General features: G+C 48.4%; 2 protein-coding genes and 1 pseudogene across 5 annotated transcripts in view; 1 reads left to right on the forward strand and 2 right to left on the reverse strand.

The window, feature by feature from the left end:
• The window catches only part of LOC137521821 (tyrosine-protein kinase STYK1-like), a 74,051-nt gene extending 72,562 nt beyond the window's left edge, over positions 1–1,489 (reverse strand). For all 4 annotated transcript variants that reach the window (XM_068241597.1, XM_068241596.1, XM_068241593.1 and 1 more), the window contains exon 1: positions 1,424–1,489. The gene's annotated coding sequence lies outside the window, so the exon portion shown is untranslated. The remainder of the gene's footprint in view (positions 1–1,423) is intronic.
• Positions 1,408–23,980, forward strand: part of SVBP (small vasohibin binding protein) — a 38,399-nt gene continuing 15,826 nt past the window's right edge. Inside the window, exon 1 of the mRNA XM_068241602.1 lies at positions 1,408–1,682. Coding sequence (XP_068097703.1) covers positions 1,569–1,682 — 114 coding nt within the window. The 5' untranslated portion in view covers positions 1,408–1,568. The remainder of the gene's footprint in view (positions 1,683–23,980) is intronic.
• Positions 20,329–21,691, reverse strand: LOC137521822 (calpain small subunit 1 pseudogene; annotated as a pseudogene).

Raw genomic sequence — 23,980 nt, forward strand, 5'->3', positions numbered from 1 at the left:
TGATTAAATCCAACATGTCCAATCGGGGATTCGATTCAATTCGATTTGCCATTGTTAGAGCCATATCAATCCCTGCCAGGCACTGTGGAGGACCAACAGTCTGAAACAGGCTGTCTGCATGTTGATGTGGCTCTGTAAAATTGATAAGCTATAGGCTTGCTATACACCAGCGGTTCTGGATGTTACAAGCCTGGCTTCCAATGGAATAAAAAGATATTTTGCATATTCAGTAGTAATGCATTGTGGGTGATCACAATCGCTCACTTGGAAGCTGTATTAGAGCCCAATCACACTAGGGCGATTGGCGGGTAATTCACGCTAATCGCCAAAGTGCTAACGCAATTATGACCATATGGCAGTGATCTCACTGCCACGATCGCCGGCATTTCATGATCTTAATGGCAACCGCAAAATGTGTTGCCTGCAGCATTTTCTCGCAATGATCTGATCACGACCGTCGGTACACGGGAGATAACACAGTTAACAGTAATTTTACCGCGCTAATAAAAGCAAAATCACCCGTGCAAAACAGTAGCGCTAAGCGATACCTTTTTGCAAATACGTTCTGTTTCAAGAAGTCGAGCTTCACTGAACATTGCTTTTTAGTAGGAGAGCTTTCTCAATCTCTTTTAGTCCCCTATACTAGTTTTAGGGCACACCGAGCGGCTTGGGTATTCAGAGAAAGTTTGACTGAAACTAGATGTACAAGATTCACCAACTATCTACAGCATAGTATTTTCCCAGCATATCTTCAGCCAGGGCAGGAACCAACAACCCACCACAGCATAGATAATTACATTATATGCAGTAACCAAGTAGAAAATTTACATCCACAGGCCAGATGTATAAACACCACACTCCCCTACCACTACTACCACCTCCATCAGTGACAGTCACAGTTTCCCCTAACACTCCCTTATAAGTACTGAACATAACTCTGCGCCGGTGTTGTGTCTGATTACGCTGCCTGTGGATTTGCGCTGCCCCGCATGCGCAGTAGGAGACTATGCGGCCACATTTCCTATAGAATGATGCTGCTGGAGATAAAATACGAAATATCTCCGCTCCCACACCTCTTACACTCCCCAAATTTTCAGGGTAGGGAGGGGACCCCCCGAACGACCTCTATGCCAAATTGCAGCCCCCGAGTCCCGCTGGTTCAGGAGATAGAGTCACCTATCTCGGGAACCAGTGGGTCTCGGGGGCTGCAATTTAGCATTGAGGTCGTTCGGGGGGTCCCCTCTCTACCCTGAAAATTTGGGGAGTGTAAGAGGTGTGGGAGCGGAGATATTTCGTATTTTATCTCCAGCAGCATCATTAACTTCACACTGAGCATGCGTGCTACTCAGTGTGGAAGGGAGCTTCCGGGCAGCGCAATCAGACATTACACCGGTGTGCGGACACTATTTTCCCACACACACACCGTACTTCCGGCTATGGAGGCGGGGCTATTCCTCAGCTTCCGGCAGAGTGACAGGAGCGCGCCGTGGTGAGGAGTTGCAGTAGCGCGCATAGGGGGAGGAGCTACGGTAGCTCCGTTCGCCTGTGATTGGTAGAGGGAGGTTGTCATGGAGCCCTCCGGTCGCCGCGAGAAACCCAAATCCAAGGAGCCCCTGAGCCGTGTGGAGAAAGCCAAACAGAAGAGCGCCCAGCAAGAGCTGAAGCAGCGCCAGAGAGCCGAGGTACCCCTCCCCCCGCTATTACTGCTGCTAGTAGCGCTATATGGGTGGAGCTGCTACAGGCTGCCGCCCCCATCTTACTACACCCATCCTCTGCTTGTTATTGTACTGCTTATCCGCCATCTTACTACACCCATCCTCTGTTATTATACTGCTGTCCGCCATCTTACTACACCCATCCTCTGTTATTATACTGCTGTCCGCCATCTTACTACACCCATCCTCTGTTATTATACTGCTGTCCGCCATCTTACTACACCCATCCTCTGTTATTATACTGCTGTCCGCCATCTTACTACACCCATCCGCTGTGTCTAACTGTACTGAGGTCCGCCATCTTACTACACCCATCCTCTGTTAGTATACTGCTGTCAGCCATTTTACTACACACATCATCTATGTATTATTGTACTGCTGTCCGCCATTTTACTACACCCATCCTGTGTCTATTACGATACTGCTGTGTCTGCCATCTTACTCCACCCATCCACTGCATTGCCTTATAAACAACCTCTGGACAAGAAGTGATGGAAGTAGGCACACAGATCAGGAAAAATGATAGAAGTGTTTGTCCCACTGAGGTTCTGACTGTGACACGTTAAAGCACATGTGCCAGCTGAGAGGAGTGTCACAGGTAATAAATAGTCTGTACACTCACTGACAGAACGTGAGAGATGAGTGACCTCATATAATGTACAGCATTGCTTGAGCATTTGTGAACTCGTCTAAAAATGTCTTCATTTATTTGAATGTGACTTAAAACATCTTCTGACTCTGAACCGAGTTCTAAAAGTGGATGAAGAAAACCTGCAAATGATACTAAATGATTGTATTCGGTCCAGAGTTATGATCCAACAACCTACCTGTGTGTGGCAGAAGTTAGTGACTGGTGCTCTCGGTATTTGGTGAGACCCCATGTGCAGCGATAACTGCAGGTAAATGTTGGTGGTAACTGCTAATCAGTACTGCACAACATTTCCCTCATTACTCTGTACAGAACAGGAGGGATATTTGCATAATCCCCTCGCTTTTTGTCTTTCCACAACATTTCACCCGGGTTAAGGTCAGGACTCCAACTTGGCCATTCCAGAACTTCCACTTTATTAACCGTTCTTTGTATTGTGCTTTTTCTGCCAGTGACAGGTCCTCTGAGTAGTGCGATTTGTGCTTAGGGACAGGGGTAGGAGAAATGTGTCCTCAGGGGCGTGGGAGAAATACATGGGTGGGGGAGGAGACGTCCCGGCTCATGGGTGGGGAAGGAGGGATCTGTGCTCCTTTCCTCACTCTGGCTTATTTAGGTATTAATAATTGTAATTATTTACCCCTGCTTGTTACCACCTCTGCCCCTCATACATCAGTGGTGTAACGACACAGCCGGCTGCAGAAATGTAATGCTGTCAGTGCTCACAATACACTGTCCTGAGCTACAGGCTGTGCTTTATTCTGTCATTGGCCTCCATTCACAAACAGTTACTGCATTCGGTAACCAAGTGTCAGAAAATTACAGACTCAAGAATGACCATGTCCATGTTGACAATGTTTTCCGCCAGAAATTACCATTTGCGGTAAAATAAAATGATAAAAGTGCAATATCATGTCAGAAAAAAATATTTTAAACTTAGAGAGCCCAAGGTGGGCTCAATTTTTTTTTTTTTTTTTTTTTTAAGCAGGCCATCTGATCCTGGGGACAGTGGACCTGTCATTAGACAGCCATATTGAGGGGGGCACCATCAGAGCGAAGCCCAAACCCGTAGCCAAATACTGATGCTAATTACAACTTATCCCACCACCCTTTAAATGTCCCCTAAACTGTGGAATTTGGCGATTGGGTGCACCGATGACCGATTGGGTGTAGAATAAACAAAGTGTAGCGATCAGCAGCCGTCCCTCGCTATAGAGCTCTCTGAAGAAACTTGGGCCTGATTCCTTCACATTTCGGTGCCCCTGGCCCTTCATCCATCCATGCTGAGATCTTCCTCCTCCCCCTTAGTGTGGATTAGGGTCTTTCCAAGTCTCGGGCACCCAGGATGTGGGGGGAGGAGGGTTGCGGAGGTTATCTCCTTGCTCTCTGCATTTATTTCTCTATTCCACTAAACACACTACTCTCAGCCAAGCGCAGGGAAGACCCCTCCTTCAGCACTCCCTGACTCAGAAACTCTGCGTCGCTCAGACTCGAGACCAAACGCGATCCGAGACTCTCAGCTTGCTTTCCAACAATGGATCACTCTCGCCAGGGGAGTGCCAGCAGGAAGCTGAGGGTCACCTCATGCTGAGGTCCCTTGTCGATGGGATAATATATGATCTTATTTATCCCTACATTGTTACATCACCATTTTGTGTACCATTGTTTAATTGTTGTACAGCACTGCATAGTATGCTAGTGCTTGATAAATACAGTCTAACAATAATAATATCGTGCTGACATTATAATACAAGATGAAGGTGAGGCATCCCACAATGCGAAACTGGTATGGGCAGGGCCCGCTCCTCTATTGTTATGGCTGTATGTACTGACTGTCCCATTTATGTGTTCTGCAATCCGCATTACCCGTATTTATACAGCGCCACAGAATGTGATAGTGCTATATAAATCGGTTGATAATAATCCCTCCATGTGCTGAGGGGCCTCCACATTTCGGGAGGATTGTTGGGTCTCCAAGCTTGTATGCTTTACACCCCTGCTTTTCCATGGTACCTGTATGTACCAGCATCCCTGCAGTGGGCGGGCCATGTAACCTATAGTGATGAGATGCTGTTTCCCACTGCTGGCCTGATAGGCCTAGTGCACACCGGAGCGTTTCCGCTGCGGTTTGCGATTTGCTTGCAGGTGCGGATCCGCTAGGGTAATGTATTTCAATGGGCTGGTGCACACCAGAGCGGGAGGCATTTTGCAGAAACGCATACTCCCGGACGGCTGCAGATTTTGGATTGCGGATGCGTTTCTGCCTCAATGTTAAGTATAGGAAAACCGCAAACCGCTCTGAAAAACGGCACTTCAGAGTGGTTTGCCAGGCGTTTTTTGTTACAGTAGCTGTTCAGTAACAGCTTTACTGTAACAATACATGAAATCTACTATACCAAAACCGCAAAACGCTAGCTGAAACGCTGCAGAAAAATAAGAAAAAGCGTTTCAAAATCTGCTAGCATTTTGCGGATCTGCTAGCGGTTTTTGGTGTGCACCAGGCCATACTGCACAATGCTTTGCCTGGAACTGACATAGCTGAGCAGCAGGGTGACTGGTGGTGGGAGTACCTCTTTGTAATCCGAACATTCAGTGCAGGAGGCTGCGGGGTGGAAGGAGGGTGCTGGGCACAGCTGTCAGGGCCGCAGGATGGACAGTCCAGGATTGGGGCTGTCACTGATGGATGCAACTGCTCTATTTACTTTTCCTTGGAGTGTCGCCAGCCTGAACTTTGTGATGTTTGGATTTCCTAATCCATCTGCTTGCCTCTCTGACCAAATCTGTGACTGTGTCCATGGCAAACCATGTGACTGCTGCACCACGGTATTTGGTTACATACAGTGAGTACTGTGGGGTTCGGCGGTGCCTGGTTGTATAGTAACTGCTGTGGGGCACAGCGGTATCTATACAATACAATACAATAACATTTCTATAGCGCTTTTCTCCCATAGGACTCAAAGCGCTTAGGCTCTCTCAGATTCAGTATCTGGTTGTATAGTGACTGCTGTGGGGTCTGGCAGCGCCTGGTTGTATAGTGACTGCTGTGGGGCCTGGCAGCGCCTGATTGTATAGTGACTGCTGTGGGGCCTGGCGGTGCCTTGTTTTATAGTGACTGCTGTGGGGCCCGGCGGTGCCTGGTTGTATAGTGACTGCTGTGGGGCCCGGCGGCATCTGGTTTTATAGTGACTGCTGTGGGGCCTGGCGGTGCCTGGCTGTATCGTGACTGCTGTGGGGTCTGGCAGCGCCTGGTTGTATAGTTACTGCTGTAGGGCCTGGCGGTGCCTGGTTGTATAGTGACTGGTGTGGGGCCTGGTGGAGACTGGCGGTGCCTGGTTGTATAGTGAGTGCTGTGGGGCCTGGCGGTATCTGGTTGTATAGTGATTGCTGTGGGGCCCGGCAGTGTCTGGTTGTATAGTGACTGCTGTAGGGCCTGGCGGTGCCTTGTTGTATAGTGACTGCTGTGGGGCCCGGCGGTGCCTGGTTGTATAGTGACTACTGTGGGGCCCGGCGGTATCTGGTTGTATAGTGACTGCTGTGGGGCCTGGTGGTGCCTGGCTGTATCGTGACTGCTGTGGGGTCTGGCAGCGCCTGCTTATATAGTTACTGCTGTGGGGCCTGGCGGTGCCTGGTTGTATAGTGACTGGTGTGGGGCCTGGTGGAGACTGGCGGTGCCTGGTTGTATGGTGACCAGTGGAGGCCCGGCGGCGCCTGGTTGTATATTGACTGCTGTGGGGCCTGGCGGTGCCTGGTTGTATACTGACCGCTGTGGGGCCCGGCAGTGCCTGGTTGTATAGTGACTGCTGTGGGGCCTGGCGATGCCTGGTTGTTTAGTGACTGCTGTGGTGCCCGGCGGTATCTGGTTGTATAGAGACTGCTGTGGGACCCGGCAGTGCCTGGTTGTATAGTGACAGCTGTGGGGCCTGGCGGTGCCTGGTTGCATAGTGACTGCTGTGGGGCCTGGCGGTGCCTGGTTGTATAGTGACTGCTGTGGGGTCTGGCAGCGCCTGGTTGTATAGTGACTGCTGTGAGGCCCGGCGGTATCTGGTTGTATAGTGACTTCTATGGGGCCTGGCCATGCTTGGTGCTGTAGCGAGCCCTTTGGGGCCTGGCATTGTCTGAATTAAGCACAGTTATGCATACAGTCATGGCCAAATATATCGTCACCCTTCCATTTTTGTCAGAAAACGCACCAGTTATCTCCCAGAAAATTGCTGCAGTCACAAACGCATGCCATATGTTTTTTCTTTTGTTGGCACTGGAACAACACAAACAAATCTGAGATATTCCACCCAAGATGTCAAAAATGGCATGGACAAAATTATTGGCACCCTCACCTGACCTGAACTCTTGCACAGGACAGAGGGATAACAGAGAAATGTTGCCTGTATGTATTTAGAGAGCCTGTCTAATCCCCCTCATATGTGTCTAATCAAAAGTGTAATTTGATCTCTCCCCTGTGTCACATGACTGAGATGGCAGATAAGCTCATTCGAAAGCACAGGCTGATAACAACAATATGGCTGCTTCCACGAATCAGGAAGTAGAAACAGTGCAGATTTATTTTAGGATTTGTATCAGTTGTAACAAAGAAATGATTTTTGTTTTGTTTTTAGAGCCGAGAATAAGTTCTGAGTTCAGGTCCGCTTTAAAGTGAACCCGAGCTTCAACTCAAAACAAATTCTTAAGCCGCATTCACCCTTAAAAATGCAGTTTTGCGGGAGTGATTTTTTTTATCCGCGATTTAACGTGGAAAAATCACTGGACGCTGTAGCGATTTTTCCGCGATCGCATGTGGTGCTTCTATAGCACTGGATCGCTGGGAAATCGCCTGAAGATGGTGCAGGCTACACGTTTGTGTTTGCCGATTTGCGTTAATTGCCGGCGATTAACTCTAGTCGCCCAAGTAAGAACGGGCCCATAGGGTATTATAGCACTAGCCCTTTAAAAAATGCTAGCGCTTGAGTGTTTTGCCGAAATCGCCGGAAAAACGCTCTAGTGTGAATGGGCCCTTACCCTGCAGAGAGGGACGCCTCAGGATCCTATTGAGGCTTCCCTCTCTTGTCGGCAGCCCCCTGTTGCAGCTTCACTTCTGTATTAATGGCCGTGCTGTAGCCTCACAAGCCCACCCCTGAGCGGGCTTACTACGCATGCGCGGGCGAGCTCAGACTGCTATTGCGCGGCCATGTACAAGGAGGAGGAGCTGTCCGGCCCTGATCTGATTAGCAACAATGCCTTGTCGCTAATCTTACAAAGGGCTGCGCTCAGCTACTGGGGACATTAGAATACAGAGAAAGCTTCAATAGGATCCTGAGGCTTCCCACTCTATACGTAAGTATCTGATTTTGTGTATCTGAGCTTCGGCTCAGGTAAATTTTAAAGCACACCGAGGAATATGGAGGCTGCCATATTTATTTCCTTTTAAACAATACACATTGTCTTGCTGACCCTCTGCCGCTAATACTTTTATCCATAGCACCTGAACAAGCATTTACAATCTCTTGGCCCTCATGTTTCATGGAATTGGTAAGATTGGCAATCATTGGCCAATCAAAAGTGGATCTATGCACCTTAAAGCCAATGGTTACCACTTTAAAAATAAAAAAGTCAGATACTCACCTAAGGAGAGGGAAGGCTCGGTCCTAATGAGCCTTCCCTCTCCTCTCCCGGTGCCCTCGGTGCTGCGCTGGCTCCCCCGTTCGCGTCCGCCGCCGCAGGGACTTCGGAGGTCTTCGGGAGCACTCAGGCTTCCGAAGACGGGCCGCTCAATACTACGCACGCGCGAGTGCGTCATAGAAGGCGCTCTCGCATGCGTAGTATGGAGCGGCCCGTCTTCGGAAGCCCAAGTGCTCCCGAAGGCTTCCGAAAGCTCACTTCGGCTGCGGAAGTGGCAGTATTTGACCGAACTGGTCGAATACTGCTACGGGGGATCCTGCGCGGGACCGGGAGAGGAGAGGGAAGGCTCATTAGGACCGAGCCTTCCCTCTCCTTAGGTGAGTATCTGACTTTTGATTTTTAAAGTGGTAAACATTCACTTTAAAGCTGATGTCCAGCCTCTAAACAAAAATCCTGCAGTCCTTCTGTAAGGGAAATTTATAATGAACTGAGCTGTCTTCTCCCCGAAGCAGTCCGCAGAGACCCACGACTTCCGGCGCACACTCCCCTGAACAAAAACGCCATTCTGTTTACTCTATTGAGATAGGGTAACCATATTCAGGGTCCTGAAGAATGGCTTCAGGGGAGAAGATAGCGCTGGTAATTATAACTTTCCCTTGCAGGGGGACTGTGGGATTTTCATTTAGAGGCTGGATGTCTGTAGGCCTTGTTCACATTGCGTTGCGCCTGCGCTGATCGTTTTTTTTTTTTTTTTTTTTTTACAAATCGCTCTGCTCTGCATGTTATAAGCGCTCTTATAAACGCTTTAGCAGAGCAAAGTACAATGTATTTATTCATTAAAGCGCTGGGGAAATCGCTATACAAAGTGCTTTTTCAAGCGCTTTGCAATTTCTCTATACCTTCCATTCAGGGCAAATCGCCCCGAAAATGGTACATGCAGCGCTTTTTTCCAGCAGCAAGCAAACGGAACGCCCCAATGAGAACTATCTTGTTGGAAAGCATAGTGTAAGCGCTTTTAGGGCGATTTGTACAAATCGCCTGCGCTTAAAAAATCCAAAAAAACTCCTCTAGTGTGAACAAGCCCTAAGGCCCCTTTTCCACTAGCGCGATTGCGTTTGCTGAATCGCAAAAGCACAAATCACTAGCGATTTTTAAAATCGCTAGGGATTGCTAAATAACATAGGAATCGCGGTAGGTTATTTCCACTACCGCGGTTCGCTTTTTACACAAACGCGATCGCGCGGCGAAGCGATTTTGCTATGCCCTGCAGTGCAAATTCGCAAATGCTATCGCCGGGGGAAAAAAGGATTTTGCTGAATCGCTAGCGTTTAGCGCTAACGCTAGCGATTGCAAGTGGAAAAGGGCTATTAACCACTTAAGGACTGCAGTCATAAAACCCCTTAAGGACCAGAGCCTTTTTTTCCATTCGGACCACTGCAGCTTTCACGGTTTATTGCTCAGTCATACAACCTACCACCTAAATGAATTCTACCTCCTTTTCTTGTCACTAATACAGCTTTCTTTCGGTGCTATTTGATTGCTGCTGCGAGTTTTAGTTTTTATTATATTCATCAAAAAAGACATGAATTTTGTCAAAAAAATGACTTTTTTAACTTTCTGTGCTGACAGTTTTCAAATAAAGTAAAATTTCCTATACATTTGAGCGCGAAAGTTATTCTGCTACATGTCTTTGATAAAAAAAAACCCATTCAGTGTATATTTATTGGATTGGGTAAAAGTTATAGCGTTTACAAACTATGGTGCAAAAAGTGAATTTTCCCATTTTCAAGCATCTCTGACTTTTCTGCGCACCTGTCAGGTTTCATGAGGGGCTAAAATTCCAGGATAGTACAAATACCCCCCAAATGACCCCATTTTGGAAAGAAGACATCCCAAAGTATTCAGTGAGAGGCATGGTGAGTTCATAGAAGATTTTATTTTTTGTCACAAGTTAGCGGAAAATGACACTTTGTAACAAAAAAAAAAAAAAAAAAAAGTTTCCATTTCTTCTAACTTGCGACAAAAAAAAATGAAATCTGCCACGGACTCACTATGCTCCTCTCTGAATACCTTGAAGTGTCTACTTTCCAAAATGGGGTCATTTGTGGGGTGTGTTCACTGTCCTGGCATTTTGGGGGGTGCCTAATTGTAAGCACCCCTGTAAAGCCTAAAGATGCTCATTGGACTTTGGGCCCCTTAGCGCAGTTAGGCTGCAAAAAAGTGCCACACATGTGGTATTGCCGTACTCAGGAGAAGTAGTATAATGTGTTTTGGGGTGTATTTTTACACATACCCATGCTGGGTGGGAGAAATATCTCCATAAATGACAATTGTTTTCTTTTTTTAACACACAATTGTCAATTTATAGAGATATTTCTCCCACTCAGCATGGGTATGTGGAAAAATACACCCCAAAACACATTATACTACTTCTCCTGAGTACGGCGATACCACATGTGTGGCACTTTTTTGCACCCTAACTGCGCTAAGGGGCCTAAAGTCCAATGAGTACCTTTAGGATTTCACAGGTCATTTTGAGAAATTTCGTTTCAAGACTGCTCCTCACGGTTTAGGGCCCCTAAAATGCCAGGACAGTATAGGAATCCCACAAATTACCCCATTTTAGAAGGAAGACACCCCAAGGTATTCCATTAGGAGGATGGTGAGTTCATAGAAGATTTTTTTTTTTTGTCACAAGTTAGCGGAAATTGATTTTAATTGTTTTTTTTCACAAAGTGTCATTTTCTGCTAACTTGTGACAAAAATAAAATCTTCTATGAACTCACCATACTCCTAACGGAATACCTTGGGGTGTCTTCTTTCTAAAATGGGGTCATTTGTGGGGTTCCTATACTGCCCTGGCATTTTAGGGGCCCTAAACCGTGAGGAGTAGTCTTGAAACCAAATGTCGCAAAATGACCTGTGAAATCCTAAAGGTACTCATTGGACTTTGGGCCCCTTAGCGCACTTAGGGTGCAAGAAAGTGCCACACATGTGGTACCGCCGTACTCAGGAGAAGTAGTATAATGTGTTTTGGGGTGTATTTTTACACATACAGATGCTAGGTGGGAGAAATATCTCTGTAAATGACAATTATTTGATTTTTTTTACACACAATTGTCCATTTACAGAGAGATTTCTCCCACCCAGCATGGGTATGTATAAAAATACACCTCAAAACACATTATACTACTTCTTCTGAGTACGGCGATACCACATGTGTGACACTTTTTTGCAACCTAGGTGCGCTAAGGGGCCTAACGTCCTATTCACAGGTCATTTTGAGGCATTTGGATTCTAGACTACTCCTCACGGTTTAGGGCCCCTAAAATGCCAGGGCAGTATAGGAACCCCACAAGTGACCCCATTTTAGAATGAAGACACCCCAAGGTATTCCGTTAGGGGTATGGTGAGTTCATAGAAGATTTTTTTTTTTGTCACAAGTTAGCGGAAAATGACACTTTGTGAAAAAAAAAAACAATACATATCAATTTCCGCTAACTTGTGACAAAAAATAAAATCTTCTATGAACTCACCATACTCCTAACGGAATACCTTGGGGTGTCTTCTTTCTAGAATGGGGTCATTTGTGGGGTTCCAATACTGCCCTGGCATTTTAGGGGCCCTAAACCGTGAGTAGTCGTCTTGAACCCAAATGTCTCAAAATGACCTGTGAAATCCTAAAGGTACTCATTGGACTTTGGGCCCCTTAGCACAGTTAGGCTGCAAAAAAGTGTCACACATGTGGTATCGCCGTACTCAGAAGAAGTAGTATAATGTGTTTTGTGGTGTATTTTTACATATAACCATGCTGGGTGGGAGAAATATCTCTGTAAATGACACATTTTTGATTTTTTTTACACACAATTGTCCATTTACAGAGAGATTTCTCCCACCCAGCATGGGTATGTGTAAAAATACACCACAAAACACATTATACTACTTCTCCTGAGTATGGCGATACTACATGTGTGACACTTTTTTGCAGCCTAGGTGCGCTAAGGGGCCCAACGTCCTATTCACAGGTCATTTTGAGGCATTTGTTTTCTAGACTACTCCCCACGGTTTAGGGCCCCTAAAATGCCAGGGCAGTATAGGAACCCCACAAGTGACCCCATTTTAGAAAGACGACACCCCAAGGTATTCCGTTAGGGGTATGGTGAGTTCATAGAAGATTTTATTTTTTGTCACAAGTTAGTGAAAAATGACACTTTGTGAAAAAAAACAATAAAAATCCAATTTCCGCTAACTTGTGACAAAAAATAAAATCTTCTATGAACTCATCATACACCTAACAGAATACCTTGGGGTGTCTTCTTTCTAAAATGGGGTCACTTGTGGGGTTCCTATACTGCCCTGGCATTTTACGGGCCCAAAACTGTGAGTAGTCTGGAAACCAAATTTCTCAAAATGACTGTTCAGGGGTATAAGCATCTGCAAATTTTGATGACAGGTGGTCTATGAGAGGGCAAATTTTGTGGAAACGGTCATAAGCAGGGTGGCCTCTTAGATGACAGGATGTATTGGGCCTGATCTGATGAATAGGAGTGCTAGGGGGGTGACAGGAGGTGATTGATGGGTGTCTCAGGGGGCGGTTAAAGGGGAAAATAGATGCAATCAATGCACTGGGGAGGTGATCGGAAGGGGGTCTGAGGGGGATCTGAGGGTTTGGCCGAGTGATCAGGAGCCCACACGGGGCAAATTAGGGCCTGATCTGATGGGTAGGTGTGCTAGGGGGTGACAGGAGGTGATTTATGGGTGTCTCAAGGTGTGATTAGAGGGGGGAAATAGATGCAAGCAATGCACTAGCGAGGTGATCAGGGCTGGGGTCTGAGGGCGTTCTGAGGTGTGGGCGGGTGATTGGGTGCCCGCAAGGGGCAGATTAGGGTCTAATCTGATGGGTAACAGTGACAGGTGGTGATAGGGGGTGATTGATGGGTAATTAGTGGGTGTTTAGAGGAGAGAAGAGATGTAAACACTGCACTTGGGAGGTGATCTGATGTCGGATCTGCGGGCGATCTATTGGTGTGGGTGGGTGATCAGATTGCCCGCAAGGGGCAGGTTAGGGGCTGATTGATGGGTGGCAGTGACAGGGGGTGATTGATGGGTGGCAGTGACAGGGGGTGATTGATGGGTGATTGACAGGTGATCAGTGGGTTATTACAGGGAATAACAGATGTAAATATTGCACTGGCGAATTGATAAGGGGGGGGGGGGTCTGAGGGCAATCTGAGCGTGTGGGCGGGTGATTGGGTGCCCGCAAGGGGCAGATTAGGGTCTAATCTGATGGGTAACAGTGACAGGTGGTGATAGGGGGTGATTGATGGGTAATTAGTGGGTGTTTAGAGGAGAGAATAGATGTAAACGATGGATTTGGGAGGTGATCTGATGTCGGATCTGCGGGCGATCTATTGGTGTGGGTGGGTGATCAGATTGCCCGCAAGGGGCAGGTTAGGGGCTGATTGATGGGTGGCAGTGACAGGGGGTGATTGATGGGTGGCAGTGACAGGGGGTGATTGACAGGTGATCAGTGGGTTATTACAGGGAAGAACGGATGTAAATAATGCACTGGCGAATCGATAAGGGGGGGGGGTTGAGGGCAATCTGAGTGTGTGGGCGGGCGATTGGGTGCCCGCAAGGGTCTAATCTGATGGGTAACAGTGACAGGTGGTGATAGGGGGTGATTGATGGGTAATTAGTGGGTGTTTAGAGGAGAGAATAGATGTAAACGATGGATTTGGGAGGTGATCTGATGTCGGATCTGCGGGCGATCTATTGGTGTGGGTGGGTGATCAGATTGCCCGCAAGGGGCAGGTTAGGGGCTGATTGATGGGTGGCAGTGACGGGGTGATTGACGGGTGATTGACAGGTGATTGACAGGTGATTGACAGGTGATTGACAGTTGATCAGGGGGGATAGATGCATACAGTACGCAGGGGGGGGGGGGTCTGGGGAGAATCTGAGGGGTGGGGGGGTGATCAGGAGGGAGCAGGGGGCAGTTTAGGGACTAAAAAAAAAAATAGCGTTGACAGATAGTGACAGGGAGTGATTGATGGGTGATTAGGGGGGTGATTGTGTGCAAATGGTGGTCTGGGGGGTGGGCAGGGGGGGGTCTGAGGGGTACTGTGGGCGATCAGGGGGCAGGGGGGGGCAGATCAGTGTGTTTGGGTGCAGACTAGGGTGGCTGCAGCCTGCCCTGGTGGTCCCTCGGACACTGGGACCACCAGGGCAGGAGGCAGCCTGTATAATACACTTTGTATATATTACAAAGTGTATTATACACTTTGTAGCGGCGATCGCGGGGTTAACAACCCGCCGGCGCTTCCGATTGGCCGGCGGGTTGACGTCGCGGGTGGGCGGAGCCTATTGCCGGTGGATGCGCGCGTATCCCAGTGCGCGATCCCCGGCCAGAGAGTGCCCCAGGACCTGACGCCAATCTGCGTTACGTGGTCCTGGGGCTGCCACTTTGCCTCCGCCAATATGAAGTAGGCGGTCGGCAAGTGGTTAAAGAGGAACTGTAGTGACATATAGTAGATTTCTGTCAATTTTTCAGGGTACCCACTTTTATGTTAAATATCCTATTTTCAGCATCAGAAACACTTCCTATAGCTATATATTGCTCTTTATTGGTATATAGCGTCGCCCCGATGTCTGCTTCCACATTCTCTCAGGTTGCGTACACACGTCCAATTTTGATTGTGATGTAATATGAGAATTTACCTACACAATCCGTTCATGTTATTTAAAATCTGTTGGCCCTAATACTACATGGAGGTGGTAAAATTGGTCAGTGATTGGCCAATCAAAATTGGTTGTGTGTATAAGGCCTTAGGCCTTAAACCCACTAGCAGCGCTTTTCTAAGGCAGGGAAAACACTAGGCAGAAATGCTAGCGTTGCGTAAAATGCAGTATTTATGCGTATAATGTTAGTCAATGGGCCGCATAAAATGCAACAAGACCAGGGTTTTAAAGGTCTTACGAGCCCAAAAAAAAAAAAAGTTAAGTACCTGCCTGAAATTTGAATGCACGGAGGATGCCATCCGCGCCCTCCGTGCAGTCCCCCCAGTCTGCTACCCCCTCCCCCGATCCACGCTACAGGAAACAGCCTGTAGTGTGGATCGGGGGGAGGCCCTAGAGCTGCGCAGCCGCACTCACGTCTGTGCAGACTGCGCAGCCGCGGCCAGCTCAGGCGGCCATTTTGCTAGAGGCAGGAGAGCCTGACCCGGGCTGTGGGGTTGGGAGCTCCCCTGGAGGACGATTTAACTGCGGGGACCCGGCGGAACTGCATGGAGGGCGCGGATGGCGTCCTCCGTGCATTCAAATTTCAGGCAGGTACTTAACTTTTATTTTTATTATTTGGGCTCGTAAGTCCTTTAAAAAAAACGCATAATTTTCAAAAATGCATATAAAAACGCACATAATGAAAGTCAATGGTGACGCAGAGGTATTGCGTTTTTATATGCATGTTTTTTTCATCCTTTTATGATGTATTTCCACTTCCTGTGATTTGCATAAAATGCATACAAAACTCATTAAAAGTGCAAGACGCATGTGCGGGAAAACCGCACTAAAAATGCAGAACCGCACATGACAGAAAACACGACCTTTCACGCACTGACAAGTGTGCACCCAGCCTAAGGCCCAGTGCACACCGAGCGGTTTTTGGAGCGATCCGCCGGCCGCATCCGCCTGGAAAAATGCTTGGCTAATGTATTGCAATGGGATGGTGCACATCGGCGGTTTGAGGTTTTTGCCAAGCCGCAAACGCGCCTCCTGCTGCGCGTTTGCGGTTTGCTAAAAAACCTCAAACCGCCGGTGTGCACCACACATTGAAATACAATAGCCAAGCGTTTTCACTGGCTGATGCGGCTGGTGGATCGCATACAAAATACGTTTGGTGTGCACCTGGCCAAATATCTGCTCTCTGCTCCCAAAACCGCTAGCGTTTTGACGATCTGCTAGCGGTTTTGGTGTGCACTGGGCCTAAGTGTTTGTGATTTAAAAAGCTCTTGCTAATGTAATGCTATGTGTGTGATCCCACTTGAGGGATGTGTTTTTTTTTTTTGTTTTTTTTTTATCCCCCATAGCATTACATTAGCAAGGGCTTTTTACAAATCACAAGTGCTTAGAAAGTAGCTGCTAGTGGGTCCCAGGCCTTAGACGCTAATCAGACAAATGCTATTGTTTCCCACCGCCCTACCCTCTCCATAGAACAGGATTAGCTGCGGGTGGAGAACAGAACACATCTATGCACAGATTGGGGTTAAAGGACAACTGAAGTGAGAGGGATATGGAGGCTGCCATATTTAATTCCATCTAAGTAATGCCAGTTGCCTGGCCCTCCTGCTGCTCCTCTGCCTCTAATACTATTAGCCATAGCCCCTGAACAAGCATGCAGCAGATCAGGCGTTTCTGACAATGTCAGACTGGTATTGATTTAACCACCCTGGCGTTCTATTAAGATCGCCAGGGCGGCTGCGGGAGGGTTTTTTTTTTAATAAAAAAAAACTATTCCATGCAGCCAACTGAAAGTTGGCTGCATGAAAGCCCACTAGAGGGCGCTCCGGGCGAGCAATGAGCGGCCTTCCTTGTTATGCTTACCTCGTCGCCATGGCGACGAGCGGAGTGACGTCATGGACGTCAGCCGCCTCCGATCCAGACCTTAGCGCTGGCCGGAACTGTTTGTTCCGGCTACGCTGGGCTCGGGCGGCTGGGGGGACCCTCTTTCGACGATGCGCGCGGCGGCGATCAGGTAGCACACGCGGCTGGCAAAGTGCCGGCTGCGTGTGCTGCTTTTTATTTCATAAAAATCGGCCCAGCAGGGCCTGAGCGGCAGCCTCCGGCGGTGATGGACGAGCTGAGCTAATCCATACCGCCCGGCTGGTTAAAAGAAATAAATATGGCAGCCTCCGTATACCTCTTACTTCAGTTCCCAAGTTTCCAATAGGAGCAGCGGCTGTTTCCGATTTGGCCGCTGCTTCTGTTGTGCTGCAAAAATGGAGCCCGAATCGCTGTAGGGATTCGGGCGTGTGTTGCAGAAACTGCATATGGAGGAATATAGAGGCATATTTCTCCGTGCGCTGTAAAAACAGCGCATGAGATTTGGGGGCAGCCGGCGCCGCCATAGGCTGTAATAGGAATTACGGCTATAGCTGCGCTCAGTGAGTAGTTTGGGCGCCGTCAAAAGATTGAGCAAAAATTACAATAAAACAGTGTAATTTGGCCGTCAGCAATAGCTGGAAGCTATTACATCTTCCCCCCACTATCCATAGCGGCCTGGAGGAGGACAGTAATTAACGCCACCGGGACTTGTGCAGGAGCAGGGTGAGACGTTTATCGGCTTTATCCTGCGCCCAAATCTTCCAACTGCATATTCATAGATTTGCTATTTATTTCTTTCTAAGCAATACCAGTTGCATGGCAGTCCAGCTTATCTAATTGGCTGCAGTAGTGTCTAAATAACACCAGAAAGCAGCATGCGGCTAATATTGTCAGATCTGACAGTAATGTCATAAACGGCTGATCTGCTGCACGCTTGTTCAGGGTCTATGGCTGAAAGCATTAGAGGCAGAGGATCAGCAAGGCTGTCAGGCAACTGGTATTGTTTATAAGGACATAAACATGGCAGCCTCCGTATTTTTCTTACTACAGTTGTCCTTTAGGTCTCGTTCACATTGGGTGCATTGAGAAACGCGTAAAAGCACATGATAAAAAAATGCATGCGTTTCTGCGTTGGGGTGCGCTTTTTAAAGCATGTTTTGCTTATTGTAGCAGTTGTCAATAAAGCTTTGTTTTCATATGAAAATAGATATATTTTTTCAATTAGGGGTAAAAAAACGCATGCGCTTCTATGTGCTAAAAAATGCACTCATTCACTTGCATTGATGTGCGCTTTGCAGCTCAACGCACAGAAATGCATGCAGCACCACGTTTTTGTAACGCAGCACAGCGCATAGATGTGAACGCGGCACATTTAATCACATGGGAAAATCAATACCTTGAAGAACGCACAGCGCAATCAAGCGCTCAGAAACGGCCCTGATGTGAACAAGGCTTAAACGTCTTATCTGTCAGTCAGGAGGACTCTGGTGTTCGGCATCCCAGAGAGAGGTGTACCACGTGACTTGGCGTGTGTAGTGACGTCACACATGTGCAAGTGTGACATGGTAAAGGCGCTCACAGTCACTGTGAGCGCCTGTACCATGTCACACTAGCACATGTGTGACGTCACTACACACGCCAAGTCACGGACACTAGGATTCGCACAAGCGGAGAGGTGACACTTTACACTGGTCACAGGCATTGGGGGGAGACACTTATACATTTGAGGGTGAAAGATCGCTCGGGCGGCCATATTGCAGCACCTATTCTCTTCCGATTTGATAACGTTATCAAAATGGAAGATCAATTGTTCTGTAATATCCAGTAATGCATGGCCACTCTCAGGCCACAGAGAAGCACAGAAGCATCTCTAGACACATGATTTATATAATTATACACATTGTCAGCAATATATCTGAGAAAATCAAAGGAGAACTGCAGGGATTAATGAGATATTCATCAGTCCCAAGTTGGTGCAAATGTTATGTAAATTTTTATGCAGATTGAGGCAGGGAACACACTTGGCAGAAATGCTAGCGTTGCAGAAAACTCACATAATGCAAGTCAATGGGCCGCATGAAAAAAATGCATATACCTGCGTTCTGCAATGTGTGTTTTTAAAAACGCTGGTTTTGTTGCAACGCATAAAAAAATGCACATAATGAAAGTCAATGGTGACACAGAGGTATTGCATTTTGCATGCGTTTTTATATGCAATTTTCTTAAAAAAAGAGTTTGATGTATTTCCTGTTGATTTTTTTTAGTGATCTGCATAAAAGCATTGCGAACTACAAATGCATTAAAATGCATGCAAAACACATGCAAAAAGGAACAAACCGCATGTGCCGGAAAAAACAGCAAAAACTTAGAAAACTGACAAAAAGCACTAAAAACGCACAAATGCCTATACATCAAAATGTTACGTTTCCTGCACTGCTGAGTGTGCACCCAGCCTAAGGCCTCTTTTCCACTAACTGTTTACAGGCAGTGAAATGCCTCTCAAGCTCTCACAACTGTAACTGCTCACTGCTGCCTGATAACTGCTTGCCGAACACACAGCTCAACAGTTCGTGGAAAAGAGGCCTTATGCTGCTCTGCATTGGACCAATAAATAATGGAAATGATTGGCCCAATTCCAAGATGCATAAAATTAACAAAACATTTGTATCAGCTCAGAATTTATAAGTGTCTCATTCTAGAAATCTGTTTGGAATTTTTTATTCGGAGATTTAATGACAATAACGGACACAAGAAGATAAATACTTTTTATATTTGTAAAATTTCAAATATCATCTGCTATTGAGTGGCAGAAATTTCCATCCCTTGTCTGGGTTATATCAGACCATGGCAGGGGCCACAGAGATGTCAGTGAGGGGCTGATGCACACCAAGCATTTTCGGCAGCGTTTTCAAAACCGCTGCCGCCTGTGAAAACGCTCGGCTTATGTATCTCTATGGGATGGTGCACACCAGCGGTTTGAGGTTTTTAGCAAATCACAAACATGGCTCCTGCAGCATTTTTGCGGTTTGCAGATGCGCTTCTGCCTCAATGTAAAGTATAGGAAAAGCTCAAAGCGCTCTGAAAAACGCTACATCAGGGCTGTTTTCCAGGCGTTTGTTACAGTAGCTGTTCAATAACAGCTTTACTGTAACAATATATGAAATCTGCTACACAAACGCTCCAAAAACCGCTAGGCATGTTTAGAAAACCTCTCTAATACGCCTAGAATGGCTCTGAAAATCTGCTTCAAAAACCTCTAGCGTTTTGAGGATCTGCTAGAGGTTTTTGGTGTGCACTGGGCCTGAGTTAGCAGCTGTGATAGCCAGTTCTCACTGTTAGTTCTGCAGGAGTCACAGTCACTGTGTATCTAACCATTCTAGCAACTCTCTCTATGGTCTGATATGACCTATGCTGCATCTTAACAGGTTTGCCTGGATGTCCTGTGCCCCCTCAATATTTAACTCCTGGAGACCCCCGTGTCTGTGTGGGGGATGGGAGCCCCACCAGTCACATCGTGGTCCGTGCTCCATGCCAGGCTTCTGCGGATCAGATGATGCTGAATGTATGAGTCATACACCACACTGAGCTGAGCGGAAGCCTTGCCGTGCCAGCACCTGAGGGGTTAAGCTGCGGTGCCCGCAGGAAACACAGCCACAGCCGTCTCCCCACCGCCCCCAACCCTGCCTGTCCCTCCGGTATTGTTACCCTGTCAATGCTGACGAGTGCAAAATAATCTCCAGCCTGCCCAACGTCTACACATTATGCCTTTATTGCCAATACTGAGATTCATACCAAGTAGCTGAAGCTGATATACAAACTTACAAGAGATAATACCAGACCCTCCGGAGCCCCTCCTCCCCACCCTGCCAAGATATGCCAAGATTATCCTCCAGCGGGGGTCACCTACGAATAGATAGTCATGTTCAGCCACTCTGGTAGCCGCACCTCGACCTGGCCATCTCCATCCATGTCCAGAGCCTTGAATGCCCGGAACATGCAGTCCATGCGCACCATGCTGCTGATAAAGCTGTCAAAGTTCACCCTGCCCTTGTCGTCGGCGTAGCGGCGGATCAGCAGCTGGTGCAGTTGCTTGTCGAGGTTGAACCCGGCAGCCTGGACGGCCTCTGGCATTCTCTCGGCCGGAATGTAGCCTGTCTTCTCCGTGTCAAACTGCTTGTAGATGCACTGCCACTTCTTGATGTTATTCCAGAGGTATTTGAATTCCTCGAAGCCCAGCTTGCCGGTTTGATCGCTGTCCATGACGGCCACCATGCTGCGACAGGTGTCGATGCTGAAGCCTTCCGTCTTTAGATCCTGGTGCTTAGCCACCACTTTGTTCAGGACATTCTGGAGTTCCACAGGAGAGACTTCCATGTCCTCACCGGCCAGCTGCTTGAAGAGGCGGCGGAATTGCCGCTGCTCGTCATTCTCATAAGCCTCTTGTTGGTAAGAGTTGGCACAGGGAGCTGGTGGAGGCTCTGGTTTGTAACTTGCAATGGCATCGCCTATGAGTCCTAGAATTCCTCCAAGGATGTTCATCCCTTGTCCTCCTCCTCCACCTCCAGCACCTCCGGCTCCTGCAAAAAGTTTCCCGGCACCGCCGGCCTGTCCAGCACCACCACCGCCACCACTAAGGCTGCTGAGGGCTCCTGATATTAACTTGCCAGCACCTCCACCCTGCCCGGAACCTGCAAGGCCACCAAGGGCTCCTTGTAAAATGTTACCAACTCCTCCGCCTCCACCACCAGCTTTGCCGGATCCTGCAACACTCTTCATGGCTCCTGAGAGGACTTTGCCGAGTCCAGCACCTCCGCCACCCCCCTGGCCACCTCCACTGCCCACCACATCTTTCAGCTGGTTCACAAGAAACATGGTGTGTGTGTAGGGAGAGTGGGGGAAAGTTACAGAGTCCTGTGCAGAGAAGCTGGCGAGGGCCCCGTGCAGAGAAGGGCGAGCAGCTGGTGATAGCCCCTTGCAGAGGGCGAGCAGGCTCGGTTGCTTGCTGCAGAAGAGCAGTCAGGGAGAGGCTGCAGTTTCTTTTGCTGAGCTTGTTTCGTCCTGTTGTCTCTGGAGAGGAATTGTTGAGTCAGAGCTGAACTCCACCCAGACACACTGAAGAAGAGCAGCCAATCGCTGCAGTCTTCCCAAAACATTCCTTCCAAATTGTGAGAACTGCCCAGCCCTAATCCGAGAGGGAGAATCCCCTCCCTCTCCCTCCCTTCACCCACCCTTCCAGCTCTGCTTCTATAATACTGAGAGAAGGAACAGCCCATTGCCTTTCTCCTGCATCCAGCTAATATCAGCTAAGACATCAGCACTGGCCCCGAGCCTCTGGCGAGGGGATAAGGGTTCCACTCCTCTCCGAACCTCGGTTCGGGGGGAAGGGAACCCTTGGGTCCTTCCCTTTGAGAAGGACCCAGAGGGCGCCGCATGCCCGGTTTTGTGGCAGTGTTATAATGGCACTGTCATTTTTCCCGGGTATGCGGCTTTAAGCCCTAGCATTCAGGGCCCCTGCCGAAAGGCGGGAGCCAAGGAAGCACAAAAAAAAAAAAAAAAAAAAAAAAATCAGCACTGGCCCGCAGCCCCAGTTGCTGCACACCCACAGATGCTGCACTGGCCCTCACCCCCAAATGCTGCACACCCCCAGATGCTGCACTGGCCCTCACCCCCAGATGCTGCACTGGCCCTCACCCCCAGATGCTGCACTGGCCCTTACCCCCAGATGCTGCACTGGCCCTCACCCCCAGATGCTGCACACCCACAGATGCTGCACACCCACAGATGCTGCACTGGCCCTCACCCCCAAATTCTGCACACCCCCAGATGCTGCACTGGCCCTCACCCCCAGATGCTGCACTGGCCCTCACCCCCAGATGCTGCACACCCCCAGATGCTGCACTGGCCCTCATCCCCAAATGCTGCACACCCCCAGATGCTGCACTGGCCCTCACCCCCAGATGCTGCACTGGCCCTCACCCCCAGATGCTGCACTGACCCTCACCCCCAGATGCTGCACTGACCCTCACCCGCAGATGCTGCACTGGCCCTCACCCCCAGATACCATTAGTTGAACCCCAGCAGCACTGGCCTGCACCCCGATTGTATCAGCTGAACCACTTTGCTGACTTGCACCTCCATACAGCATTAACTAAACCCCAGCACTGTCCTGTCCTCCTAGTCCATCACATGATCCGTGGAACCCAGCATTGGGCCTCCTAGTCCATCGCGTCACCCGTGGAGCCCAGCATGGTGTCTACTAGCAGGGTTGCTCAGCAGGACCCCGAATGCGAAGTTCCCCCGAAAAATTCGGGTGTTTTTTGGGTTTGCCGCATGCGAACCCGAACCCGAATGCTGCGATCCGAATACGAAGCCTGCCGAATGTGCGCGCTCGAATTCGGCCGGATGGAGCTGTGGGTTCGACTTCGGGATTCGGGGATGGCGTGATTGGGCCAATCAGAAGTCCTCCTGCCGAGGACCTGGCAACCCTAGCAAAGAATCAGAGGAGGGGAGCCTGGCCCTCCTCTCCTCTATATAAGGCGGCGGCCATGTTGCGGAGCCACGCACTTGTGTGACTGCTGCTGGTACTGAGAGATTCTCCAGTGCTGTGCTGTGTCTGAGCAAGTGCTTTTCACTGCTAAACCTAGCGTTTTGCTTCCTAAACACCTCCTAAACATATTTATTGTTGTCTTATATAGTTAGCTAGTATTTTGATTGTTTTTAGTCAGCTAGTGTATAGTGTATACTGTGCTAGGCTAGTGTTAGTCTGTGATCAGGCTAGGCCTGCTAGCCTAGGTAGCCTTAGCCTACTTCTAGCTTAGGTAGGTTAGGGATTCTAGTTAGTTGTGTACTAGTAGTACTAGTTTAGTTAATTATTACTGCTGTAGTCTGTTACTTTATTAGTTTCAGTACTGTGTTAGTTAGTTACTGACTGTGACAGGCCACCACCAGCATCCATTGTGAGTGACCTGACCTGTGACTGTCTGTCACCTCACCTGCCCGAGCCTATTGATTGAATGCGTCTGACCGTGTGTGACCGATTGTTGTAATTGTCACCGACTGTCTGCCGCACGACTTACTTGTATCGTAGTACGCTAGGTGTTTCTTAGTTACCTGTGTGCGTGCATACTACTAGTATCTACTACTATACTACTAGTCTACTAGTACCCGTTCACTTATTTTTTTCACTTTTACAGTGTGATTTTATTATCATCCGTAGTGTGTGTAATAAATAAGAGTTACAACACAAACAGGCCACCACCAGCATCCGTTGTGAGTGACCTGTGTCTGTCTGTCGCCTGCCCGAGCTTATTGATTGCGTCTGACCGTGTGTGACCGTTTGTAATTGTCACCGACTGTCTGCCGCACGACTTACTTGTAGCGTAGTACGCTAGGTGTTTCTTAGTTA

This window comes from Hyperolius riggenbachi, chromosome 6 (genome assembly GCF_040937935.1).
Source record: "Hyperolius riggenbachi isolate aHypRig1 chromosome 6, aHypRig1.pri, whole genome shotgun sequence".
NCBI classification, from domain to species: Eukaryota; Metazoa; Chordata; class Amphibia; order Anura; family Hyperoliidae; genus Hyperolius; species Hyperolius riggenbachi.